The following is a 12,982-nucleotide window of genomic DNA, read 5'->3' on the forward strand; positions in this document are numbered from 1 at the left end:
GCTGACTGCCTTCATGCCTCTCCAAACTTGCAAAAAAAATGGTAGTTGCTCCGATCAGCTTAATTGCATAACACAGGTGCTTGTAAAGGGCGGGGTTTACTCTGAACACAGAAAAAAAAAGAGATATGATACATGATAATAGCGATTCAGAGGTATTAGTTACATACATTTGCAAATATATGAATAAGCGCCATTTTTTTTACACAATAAACCTCCAGGGACAAAATTGTTAAAGCCTGGAATTTACTATGATATTTGTAACACTCTGCAACGGTAAAAATTAGAATAAAAAAAACAATCTGAAAAAACACAATTGTGCGCTGTGCGCTAACGATACTGAATTTGAACCTCTATACGCTTCTACCTATACCTTCTAAAGCCTGCCTATAAACCTCTAAGATTGACGCTTATTTGCGTACGCAGTCATACAGTAAATAAAAACCTTAGACCTGGAACATGTGTTTCCGAAGCACAAAGTATTATTCAAGTAAAAGTACAGTCAGTTACACGCTATGATCTAAGTACAATTTAGCGCAAAGAAATTATACAGACCCAAGTACAGTTATACATACGCAAGCGCTCTGGACCAGATACCGGCATTCAGCAAGAAACCTCCATCAATCAGCATTCAGCAAGAAGACTCCAGACTGGGGTCACAAAACACACATTTATACTCTCACAGAAACAGACAACACAATAGAGAGGCTTGTCGCTGATGCCATTGGTTCCCAAGGAGGATGCATCTGTTGCAGAGCATTTAACAGGTTGATTCAAATAGACACAGTCCAGTCTCCGACAGCTGGTGGTCTCTGTTTTCCTGCCTCATGCACATCCTAACAGTTGGTCATACAATGTACATTTCGGTGCTTTAAGTCTCTGCGGTCCATAAGTTGAGAATGCATTTTGCGATGTTCACACCGATGATATCGGAATGCTGTTGAAAGAGTGCAGATCAATATAATACCAAACATGGCTTACTTATCATGTATTAAACCTTAGCTACCAAATAACCTTTATTTCACAGCAATTATAATAAATTAACAAACTTGAATCTTATACTTTAAAGCTTATGGAACCTTTCATGTGAATATGTAATATGTGAGTATTTGGGTTTTCATATAAAGACGCTAGTTAACTTGGGGCAGTTGCGTGCGCATGAAGCTAATAAACAGCGTTTTCATACTGAGCCCTATGCATTTGCTAAAATGCAACATGTTAACAGCGCAATTTTGCGTATTTGTGTGTAAATGAGAAATGGTGAAAGATGCAATCGCATGGTGTTAATAGTAACATCGCCATATGTACTTAAGTGTGAGTTTATCTAAAATGGCGCTTGGGCGGCCATTCGCAAAATGGCGTCTTGCGATCTCATTTTCTAAAATGGCGTCTTGCGGCCAGTCGCAAGATGGCGTCGTTACGATCTAATCTAAGCTGGTCTTGTCTCAGCCAATTATCCAGCTTCGACAGTGCCGTCCGGGCTGCGCCTGCTGCTGGCACATTGTAATTGTTGGGTTTTTTTCTCTTACAGGGAAAGATGTGGAACCCAGCAACTTACCTCTTGTGAAGGATGACGACCCATTCACCACAAACTCAGCTAACAAGGTATCAGGCTGGAATATTGCTGAATTTATAATGGATAGTCTATATATCCTGGGTATAATCTAACATCTTCCTATTGAAGTGTACCCATTACCCAGACACGGTACAAGCCGGGCATTTGTGATATGCGCCAACATTCTGTAATTTCCCCCATCCTCTGTGATGTCACATGTTCCACTGGCAACCTGAGATGTGCAGGAGGAAGGTAGCTGTGGGCATTCGCACCCGGAGATGCTTTCCTGGTGGTGGCGTGCACGCGGCGCTATAGTGCTGAACTTGTCATTACTTTTATTTTCTACTTTTAAATAAATTATCAGGCACATCCCGTTCCAAATTATTTTCGCTTATAAATATCTCAAAAGGGATCTGTAGGCGCCCAGGTATTTACCTGTTTGCGTTGGAGAGGAGTGCGCTCCTTCACTGTCTCAGGGCCTGATTCAACAACGAACGCACGCAGCCGTCCGCCGCGAGAATATGCTAATCAATGCATACGCGCGGAGACCACAGTACTCAAGATAGCGGTAACATCGAGAACCACCGGACCCATACGCACAATAGTGGTTGACTGCGTGTAGTCTGAGTACCATAACCCGATCGCACTGGCTAGTTCGTGCACGCGCAGTGCAAAACATTGGCCAAGTGCGTGCATTTTCTCCTTTGCATTCCTTGCCAAATCAGGCCCTCAGACTCCTCTGTAGGGATAGCCATCGAGAGTTAGCCATCGATGGCAAGAGCCAATGGTTCTTCATTGATAGACAAGTGGGAGCCGATGGTTATTTTTAATTTTTTAATTTTTTTTTTCATGAGGAGCTTAGCCCTGCTCCCGTTTTTGATGGGCACACGGCGGGCTGTGGACCAAGTAGCGGTGGCCATCGAGGGGTGCAAACCGTCGATGGTTCACCATAGATGGTTTTTGTGCCATCAATGGTAATCACTGATGGGCCCATCGATGGTAACCATCTACGGAAACCCCACTGATGGCCATCCCTACTCCTCTGTGCTGAGACCCTGGCAGTGTAACGTCAAGGCACACGAATGACCCTGCGTGTGTCATGCTGCTATACCACTGTATAGGTAATATACTACCTGAAATAGTCACAGCTGCCACCACTGTGAGTGTTACTGCTGTTACCAATAAACCTGCAAGCCTGGGTAAGGGCCCATTGTGTGGACTAACCTCCAATTCACATTCCACTGGCACCTATTGTAATCACCCAGATCATATCCATATTAAGGGACCTGGAAACCCCCAGCAGTGTCATCACCACCTACATACTGTACATTACACAAGGCAGAAAAGGGGCGCAGCTCACAACCATTTTTCACTGGCATCTTGGACCAGTTCTGTGACCAACGCTGGAACTTGTAGTGCACCAAGGAGAAATAAGCTTAAAAAACTGCTAATTGCAATATATTTTGTTGTAAGTAAATAAAAAAGACCCCGTGCAAACCTGGCCTTTTATGTGTAATGTGATTTATAATGTAATGCTACCACCTACCTAATGCTTTGTACACACTTGGCGATTTATCGCTAGTTTTATCGACTAATGATATATCGTGAGTGCATCGGCGGGTGTGTACACACGATGTCTGTCAATGAAGTCGTTCAGACATATCAGGTCGGCCCTGCAGCACAGATATATCTGACGCCCAGACACTGACCTCTCAGCTAGGCTGGCAAATGTAACTGCCCGGCCAATTGTGTTGTCAGCCCAGACACACAGACCGGACGATTGGTTTGTTTGTATAGCTTAACGATCTGACACTCTGACCGTGGACAGGTCTGCTGACCGATCCGTTGTCCGTGTGTACCCAGCATAACCGTGAGCAGTATATAATTATCCAAATATATATTATTGAAGTCCATTCCCTCTAGTTCACCTCCTTTGCCTGAAAGCACCAGAAAACACCCCTCATGGCCCTGGAAAAAGCATTGGCGAGCGGTCTGGCATCCATTATGATGGGGAGGAGGAAAACGCAGAAGGGGACATGCTCCCAAATTTAGGGATCTTTTGTTTGTTGTCATTGCCACAGTGTTCTACCTCTGCCCTGAAGTAGGTTGTGACCTTGCAGAATACAGTTTCAGCTCACGAAGGGGCCTATTCATCATCTTTCCTGCTTGTGGGTTGCGATCCACTCCTTCCCTTATTCAAAGGAGGGTCGGGTTGCGAAAAGGGATCCTTTCGGATCCTTCTGCCGGACATCTGGGCTCTTATGCGCATGCGTGACCTGTAGGTTGCTTATGCACACTCCCGTCACTGCTCGGAAAAGGAGCAGTGGAGCCGCTCGCGGGAATGCCTGATTTCGCATCAGCAGTTACAGCGCCGGAGCAATGATGAATTGCTCCGGATTCCGTGGCGAGTTAGAATGTTAATTTCCGGGTTCCGTTCTAAGGGCCTGATTCAGACCCGGTCGCAAGCACAGTGCGCTTGCAACCGGGTCGATGGTGGGCCAGTGCGCAGGCGCGAGACCCGGATAGCGCCGTGCACTTCGTCGCTCCGGGTCTCGCAACAAAGGGGGCGAGCTGTCAATGTTGAGTGACAGCTCGCCCCCTTTGGAGGGCGGGCTGGGGGAGTGGATGCCCAAACTGAGGCGTTTCCGTGTGAACGCCTCCGTTTGGGGGCGGCCCCACTGACATCACGAGTGATGCCAGTGGGAGAGATTTCGGCTCTGTTAGAGCTGAAATCTCTCTGGGGCTTGCGGCCACGAGACCCTACCACAAGGATCTCGTCGCAAGCCCGATGGTCACGATGGTCTTGACCATCGCGACCATCTTCCTGGCCGTTCGCTATAGCTGTGGGTGGTCACCCGCAGCTATGCGAGCGGCCAGGAGGCCGTTCTAAATAAAAAAAAAAAAAGACCGGCCCTGATTCAGAGCGAGCACTCTGTCAGAGCGTCTGGCTCTGAATCAGGGCCTAAGTGCACCCTGCGATGTGGCCCATTGAGAAGTGCACATTGTTAGGTCCTCTCAGAGATGCTTTGTTCAGCAACGTATAATAGAGTTTTCATGTAATAACTGTATTTAAAGCTGGTTACTGTAAACAGCGGCCTAGTCCTGCAGACAACGGCGCTGACCTAGTACTGACTGTTCCGGATCCTGCGTGTAAATAATTCATCTCACCGTCTCTGCAGTAACGTACGATACATAAAACAATGAGCAATGCATTATTCATGGCCTGATACTCCAGCTTGGGAAATTTTATGCTAATTAGCCAGATTGTCAGTAAAAATTAGAAATCATTGCGCTTCACTCATAAGAATAAATCGCTGATAACAATGGCCGACATTGCGGTGATCTTTATACAGTACATATTCTACCAGTATAAATGTTGCCACATCTTATTGTGTTTACAACGTCTGCATTTTTTTATTTTTTATAAATACATATATTCCTTATTTTCTGCTCTCTTAAGCTGGGTACCCACTGAGATGGCGGGCATTCGTTCCGACATCGGACGGGGATTGCCCATCCAACGAGTTGATGAACGATCACTGTTCCTTCCTTCATTAAAGCTGGGTACACACTGGAGCAATGGCTGACCGATATGAAGTTTCGTAACGAGATATCGCCTACACCGCTCAGTGCGTATGCATGATTGCACGCTCCCGCTGGTCGCTAGTCCATACTGCACATCATACCTAGCGATTTTGTGCCTATCGTGCAGTGTGTACGGCAAACCGGATGACAAACGATATGTCGGACTGATTTGACGTCCTCCCGCTGCCCTCCGCCATTTCTCTGTATGCTGGCCCCGTACAGAGTGTACGGAAAAAAGCTGCGTCCTCTTTTACAGCACAGCCAACTGTACAGCCCATTATCCAAACACATCAAACCTGACGACGCCTCAATCGACTGCGGGAGCGCACATATTGAGTGAACACACTGATCGATTTGTCGTTACGAAATAGCAAATCAGGCTGACATCGCTCCAGTGCGTACCCAGCTTTAGGGCCTGGGCGCTGAAATACGTTAACTAGCGTTTATTAATGGAAGTGCCCTTTCAGCTGGGAGTATTTGCACTGTGCAGTTTTTCTGCTGCTGTCTACACCAGTGACCACAAGCGCAAATTGTCACCGCATGATAAAAGTGATCGTGTGTAACTTGCAGAGTCACCGGCATTTAATGCGGCTCCAGTGGGTAATGAGACTTATTGCTGATATCCAACACTTGAACTTCTTCTTTGAAGCACTGAGGGCACTTTGGGCTCTATTTACTACAATCTGCATTTTGAATGCAGATTGAATTCAGGTAATATCACAGGGATTTACTAAAAATCCCTGGCAGGGACAGAGCTTGCGATAAAGCTCTGTCCCTGAGAATTCCCTCTGCAGCCTTATCACGGTATTTTCGCAAAAAATACTGTGACAAGTGCCCACGCATGCGCTGACCGGTCACTGCTAAGCCCCACCCCCACAATTGCGACCCCTCCCTTAATTACACTTCCCTCCGGTGATGTCCTCCGTGGCTCCGGTCAGCTGACATCCCATCCTGCACTGGGCCCTGATCAGGTGATGACCGAGCCCCAGTGCAGGATGGAAGACCAGCTGACCGGGGGGAGGACATCGCTGGATCACCGGCCCCCGTTTTTTTTTTTTTTTTACAGTGTATCAGCGTGTGGTCTGTTTCGAACACACAGCTGATCACTTGGGCCGGCTCCGGGCTCAGCTCTGCCTGTTAGAGCGGAGTAGGAGTCCGGTAACCGGGGGAGACCTTGGATAACGCCATCTTCAGGTGACGTTATTATCACAGGGCCTCCCTAGGTATTTTTTCACATTTATTTTTAGTAACTTTGGTCGGATCACATTTCCCATTACAGTTATGGGAAATGCGATCTGATTACTAAAAGTAAGTGCTACTTAGGGGTTGGAGTAGAATTTCACGAATTCTTCTCCAATTGCCCTATAATAACTATAGGTGATACTAAAATAAAGTGAAAACACAAAACAGCCTTTTTCACTTTATTTTAGTAAAAATAATGTTAATAAATAGAGCCCTTTATCCGCTAACTGATGGCACTACTATTGTAATTGTAGGGATTGCAGCATTACCGTCCCCAGTCCTGGTCCCAAACATCCCTCCGCTGATCAGTACAGGACTATAGTCCCAAGGTGGTATCGGGCCAATGATAACAAGAATGTAGACCCTATGGCTACTCTTACAGCTCCTGGACAGTGATTGTGGGTTAATATATATATTTTTTTTTATATAATTTTTCCTTGGGAGTGTATGGTGCAATGAAATAAAGTAAACCAAGTAAACAAGACACACATCTAATTTAACAATGTAGTTTATTTGACTGTATAAGTCCTGGAGTCCTGTTTGTAGATATTACAAATGTAAATTTTGGGGATGCTTTTATTTTTTATTTTATTTTTTTACCATAAGAACTTCCCCGACAATGGGTGCCATGCATTCGTGGTCAGTAGGTCATGTGATCAGTAGACCACGCATGCGCAGGACCCTCGGCACAGTAGTGAAGAAACCACTTACGGGAAAGTACCAATCAAAATATTACAATGTGCAAATTTCAGGCTGCGGTAAAGGCCGGCGGCTGTCCCACAAAATGCCGCCAAACCATGCTTCATTAGCGTGTAGCTCTGTATGTGCGGTGACCATGCTTCATTAGCGTGTAGCTCTGTATGTGCGGTGATCAACCTTCATTAGCGTGTAGCTCTGTATGTGCAGTGACCATGCTTCATTAGCGTGTAGCTCTGTATGTGCGGTGACCATGCTTCATTAGCGTGTAGCTATGTATGTGCGGTGACCATCCTTCATTAGCGTGTAGCTATGTATGTGCGGTGACCATGCTTCATTAGCGCGTAGCTCTGTATGTGTGGTGACCATGCTTCATTAGCGTGTAGCTCTGTATGTGCGGTGACCATCCTTCATTAGCATGTAGCTCTGTATGTGCGGTGATCAACCTTCATTAGCGTGTAGCTCTGTATGTGCAGTGACCATGCTTCATTAGCGTGTAGCTCTGTATGTGCGGTGACCATCCTTCATTAGCGTGTAGCTCTGTATGTGCGGTGATCAACCTTCATTAGCGTGTACCTCTGTATGTGCAGTGACCATGCTTCATTAGCGTGTAGCTCTGTATGTGCGGTGACCATCCTTCATTAGCATGTAGCTCTGTATGTGCGGTGATCAACCTTCATTAGCGCGTAGCTCTGTATGTGTGGTGACCATGCTTCATTAGCGTGTAGCTATGTACGTGCGGTGACCATGCTTCATTAGCGTGTAGCTATGTATGTGCGGTGACCATCCTTCATTAGCATGTAGCTATGTATGTGCGGTGACCATGCTTCCATACACAGATAATATGACTCACGTTTGTGTTGATAAATGAGTCATTGCTTTAGTGGTGTAAGGATATGAGGAGAACCTCCATCATATGTAACCTTTACATTCAGTGGGAGTACCGACCTTGTGTGTCACATACAACTAATTAGGCTCCTATACTCTCTCGTCTTTCAGACACGTCACATTCACAAACGCCTCCTGTCGCCTCTACGTTGGGATTATCGCTTTCAGATATTACAGTATATTTTAAGCCAGCTGCTAGAATGAAAGGGAACCTTTATCTGTCCAGTCCATAACCCAATCACTATTGTAATAAAGCCTATAATCCGTGTACTGTGGCCCTGATTCAGAGCCGGACGCTCTTTCATAGCGCTCGCTCTGAATCAGGGCGTTTTGGGTTTTTGTGTGCCCGGCCTTCTGGCCGCTCGCTAAGCTGTGGGTGACCACCCACAGCTTTTGCGAGTGGCCAGGTGATGGTCACGATCATCGGGCTTGCGACGAGACCCTTGTGGTAGGGTCTCGTCTGCCGCAAGCCCCAGTGAGCTAATAGAGCCGGAAGCTCACCACTGACATCACTCGTGAGGGGTTGCAAAGGTTGCAAAGCTTAAACTTAAAGGAATTGACGGAAGGGCACCACCAGGAGTGGAGCCTACGGCTTAATTTGACTCAACACGGGAAACCTCACCCGGCCCGGACACGGAAAGGATTGACAGATCGATAGCTCTTTCTCGATTCTGTGGGTGGTGGTGCATGGCCGTTCTTAGTTGGTGGAGCGATTTGTCTGGTTAATTCCGATAACGAACGAGACTCCCGCATGCTAACTAGCTACGCGACCCCCGGCGGTCCGCGTCCAGCTTCTTAGAGGGACAAGTGGCGTTCAGCCACACGAGATCGAGCAATAACAGGTGTGTGATGCCCTTAGATGTCCAGGGCTGCACGCGCACTACACTGAACGGACCAGCGTGTGTCTACCCTTCGCCGACAGGTGCGGGTAACCCGCTGAACCCTGTTCGTGATAGGGATCGGGAATTGCAATTATTCCCCATGAACAAGGAATTCCCAGTAAGTGCGGGTCATAAGTTTGCGTTGATTAAGTCCCTGCCCTTTGTACACACCGCCCGTCGCTACTACCGATTGGATGGTTTAGTGAGGTCCTCGGATCGGCCCCGCCGGGGTCGGAAACGGCCCTGGCGGAGCGCCGAGAAGACGATCAAACTTGACTATCTAGAGGAAGTAAAAGTCGTAACAAGGTTTCCGTAGGTGAACCTGCGGAAGGATCATTAACAGCCAGGCCCGGGACCGCGGGGTCCGCCGGCTGGAAGCAGCACCGAGAGAGAGGGGGGCCCGGCAGGGTGCGAGGACGGGGCGAGGGGAGTGGCAGGCCAGGGCGACAGGCTCAGGCTCGCCATCCCGGCAGCCGCCCCCTCCACCCGGTCCCCGCGGCCGGGCCCAGAGACGAGAGAAAGACGAGGCGGCGCGGAGTGACAGGAGCGGGAACCCGCCGCCCCCGCCGCAGCCTCCGTCGCACGGAGGGGACAGCCGCGGCCGGGGGCGACGGGGACCCCGGACGGCCGCCCCGGAGTAGGCCCTGCACCCGCGTTCCCCGGACGCTCCCGACGGACGGGGGCCTCCGCGCCCCTCCCCGCGACCCAAGGGGCCGGGCGGGCGGAGTGGCGCCGGGACAGAGGCCACGGCGGATGGCGGAGGAATGGCCGCGGGGCCCGTCCTCCCCTCTGCGCCGGCCTCCCGGGGCCGCCCCGCTGCCGGCGGGCGAGCCGATTTCCCAGAAGCAACAGGTCCCCTCCAGGCCGATCCGGGTACCGCTCGCCTCCTCGCCCACCCCGGAGAGGGGGGGAGGAGGCGGTAGGTCGAGAAGACCCGAGACGTCGCGCCTCCCGCCGGCAGGAGCCGCGGGGGCCGGACACGGGCGGGGGACTGGTTCCGCGGCCGTGTCCCCTCGACCCGCGCGCCGTCCCCCCGGACCCCGGAGGGATGCGGCGGCCGGGCGCCCGGACACCAGGGCCCCAGGGCGTCGGTTTCTCCCCCCCCACCGGAACGCAGAGTACCCCTGCCGACCGAGAAAGAGAGAGAGAGAAAAAGCCAAGACTCTCAGCGGTGGATCACTCGGCTCGCGCGTCGATGAAGAACGCAGCGAGCTGCGAGAATTAGTGTGAATTGCAGGACACATTGATCATCGACACTTCGAACGCACCTTGCGGCCCCGGGTTCCTCCCGGGGCTACGCCTGTCTGAGGGTTGCTCCCCCATCGATCGCCCGCCCGCGCAGGCCGTCCCGCCTCCGTCCCCCCCTCCCCGGAGCGCGCAGCCAGCCTTCGTCCCCCCAAGAGCAGACCCCGCCTTCCCCTCGGCGAACCCCAGCGCGCGCCAACCCTCCGAGAGCGCCGCGCGGTTGCCTGTGACCGACGCAGGGCTGCCGCCGGCCCGGGTGGGCCGAGAAAGCGAGGGCGGGAGGCAGCGAGGCGGCGGCGGCGGGGATCCCCGTCCACCCGCCTGTCCGCTCTCCCGACTGAGACCTCAGATCAGACGTGGCGACCCGCTGAATTTAAGCATATTACTAAGCGGAGGAAAAGAAACTAACCAGGATTCCCCCAGTAACGGCGAGTGAAGAGGGAAGAGCCCAGCGCCGAATCCCCGCCCGGCGGGCGCGGGAGATGTGGCGTACGGGAGACCGGACCCACCCCGGCGTCGCTCGGGGGCCCAAGTCCTTCTGATCAAGGCCCAGCCCGCGGACGGTGTTAGGCCGGTGGCGGCCCCCGGCGCGGCGGGACCCGTTCTCCCCGGAGTCGGGTTGTTTGGGAATGCAGCCCAAAGCGGGTGGTAAACTCCATCTAAGGCTAAATACCGGCGCTAGACCGATAGCGGACAAGTACCGTAAGGGAAAGTTGAAAACAACTTTGAAGAGAGAGTGCAAGAGGGCGCGAAACCGATGAGAGGTAAACTGGTGGGGTCCGTGCGGTCCGCCCGGAGGATTCAACTCGGCGGGCTGACGCGCCGGCCGCCCCGGGTCGTCGGACCCCCCCTTGCCCGCTCCGTCCGTCCCCCTCGCGTTACTTCGGGAACGCCTCCGTTTGGCCAGCCACCCCCCCCGACCCGCCTACCAAACGAGGTGAGCTGTCGATCAACATAGACAGCCGCCCCTTTTGGATGCGAGCGCCGGAGCGAGTGATTTCACGCTCACTCCGGGGCTCACGCACGCCACGCGTACGCACTGCCAGGCCATCAACTTGCTTGCGAGTGCGTCTGAATCAGGCCCTGTGCTTAATGCGATGCTAAAGTAACCTGAACCTCATCTGCGCTCCTCTATACATTGGTAATTACCCCAAAACTAAGACACTGCCCTCCAGCGGCCGAGAGACTATCTGAGAGATATGTAGGCATTAATTTATGAATGTGACTGGCGAAAGGCACAATGATGACCGTCCATGTTATTGGTAGGCCTGAAATACACGAACGGCCTGATTTAACAGAAGACGCTAAACCGTTGTTGGACGCAGATTCCTGATTATCGGGAGCCTGCGCAGAACTGGTTCTGCGAGATCGCTCGCAGCCTCTGCATGATGGGCAGGGATGGCCTGCGTTCCAGGAAACGGGGGCATGTCTCCCCTGTTTTCCGGGACTGGCAAGGCCAGGATTTGCGTCTGTGGCCGTAGATACCTGACCTCCCATGCCGGCCAGCCTGCATAAGCTGAGGCTTACTCAGTTAGCTGGTGCCGTGCAATATTGCGACCGATAATGATTCCAGGCTGAGACTTCGGTCGCAGTGCTGTGACCGCAGATGCAGCAGGAGGAGGTCAGACACCTCCTGCTACATTTGCATTTTAGCAAGGACGGATTTGTAAAGCTGCTGGTGTGCGGCTCTGCAGTTCCATCCTCTGCTGAATCAGGCACTAAACGCTGATTGGCGACATTTCATATCCCACCCCTGATAAATACTGCGCACACACAAGATAGAGGTTTGTGCTTACAGCCTCAATAGGAACTTGGGGAGCAGGAACAAAAACAATGGATGACCCCCCCAAGCCGACATAGCCAGCAGCACTTTTAAGAAGATACTTATCATCCTGTGTGTGTTTTGTTTGTTTGCCTGTGAGCGCGGTAATGCAGAGTGTATTCTGCTGGGGAAAGCTGGGACTAAAAATCCCCAGTGACATTTAGACAGCAGGGACCGAGCTGCAGTTAATTTCGTTATCCCCGATGACGGCAGTAGAACAATAGACCCGAAGAGCTAAATCATGACGTGAATTTGCTGCATTATACAAGCCGGGTGATTCTCAGCACTTGTGTTTCATCCCTGGGTTACATGTTATAAAGTCTTCTTTGTCTATGTCAGGGTGGCTGCCCGGATGTCGATTCAAGAGCTCGAAATATCTAAAGGTCCGACTCCCGCGTCGTCTAAATGCAGTTGAGGCAGCTACTTTTGTAGGGTGACCAATACAGACCATCGATTCCAAACCTGTGTCTCATTGGCGCGCCTGGTTCCTCTTGACTCGATAGACTAACCAACATGTAAGAGAATATAGTCTAACAAAATGGCTGCCCCTTGTTATGTGTTGGTGACTGACTGGTCCAGTCTCACAGGTGTCACCTAGCACAAAATTGTGGACATAGCCGTATTGTACCTCAGCCATTCCACTGCACAAACAACCCTCGCCTGTACTGCTAGCAATCTATAGATACTCCTTCAGTCTACATTTATCAGGTACCTTACACCTCATGCCAAACTGGATGGAAGACCCTGCCCGCTGGATGGTCATTGGATTGACTGACTTGTCCTCACTGAATATTCTCCAGTACACTGAGAAACACTTGTTAATTCAGACATATGACACAAGCAGGCAGCACATAGTTAATTAGTGAATATAAAACATTGAGAAGCCCAAGGGCTCTGCAACACTGGCGCTTTGTACTTCATCTCTGTCCGACTGTCCTGAGAAGGTGACGATGGACACCGAATGTAGCTGGTTCGACTGGGGACCGGTGAATGAACGTCCCAGAAGTGTTTGCACATATTTCCTAACATTTTGGAATACAGGATGGTTCTGAAACTCTAATACATTTGCAT

At 50.8% G+C, this 12,982-nt stretch overlaps 1 protein-coding gene, 1 non-coding gene and 1 pseudogene across 5 annotated transcripts in view; all 3 read left to right on the forward strand.

Annotated features, from left to right (window-relative positions):
- Nucleotides 1-12,982, forward strand: part of OSBPL5 (oxysterol binding protein like 5) — a 130,238-nt gene that overhangs the window by 55,066 nt on the left and 62,190 nt on the right. For all 4 annotated transcript variants that reach the window (XM_088451801.1, XM_088451799.1, XM_088451798.1 and 1 more), the window contains one exon: nt 1,529-1,602. In XM_088451801.1, the coding sequence (XP_088307927.1) occupies nt 1,529-1,602 (74 nt within the window). The remainder of the gene's footprint in view (nt 1-1,528; nt 1,603-12,982) is intronic.
- LOC148539152 (18S ribosomal RNA) lies at nt 8,446-9,183 on the forward strand (annotated as a pseudogene; the record flags this gene model as incomplete).
- LOC148539153 (5.8S ribosomal RNA) lies at nt 10,005-10,158 on the forward strand. Its single transcript, XR_015871191.1, has one exon. It is a non-coding gene; the product is annotated as a 5.8S ribosomal RNA (ribosomal RNA).

This window comes from Taudactylus pleione, unplaced genomic scaffold (assembly GCF_031769625.1).
Source record: "Taudactylus pleione unplaced genomic scaffold, aTauple2 ptg000027l, whole genome shotgun sequence".
Taxonomy (NCBI): domain Eukaryota; kingdom Metazoa; phylum Chordata; class Amphibia; order Anura; family Myobatrachidae; genus Taudactylus; species Taudactylus pleione.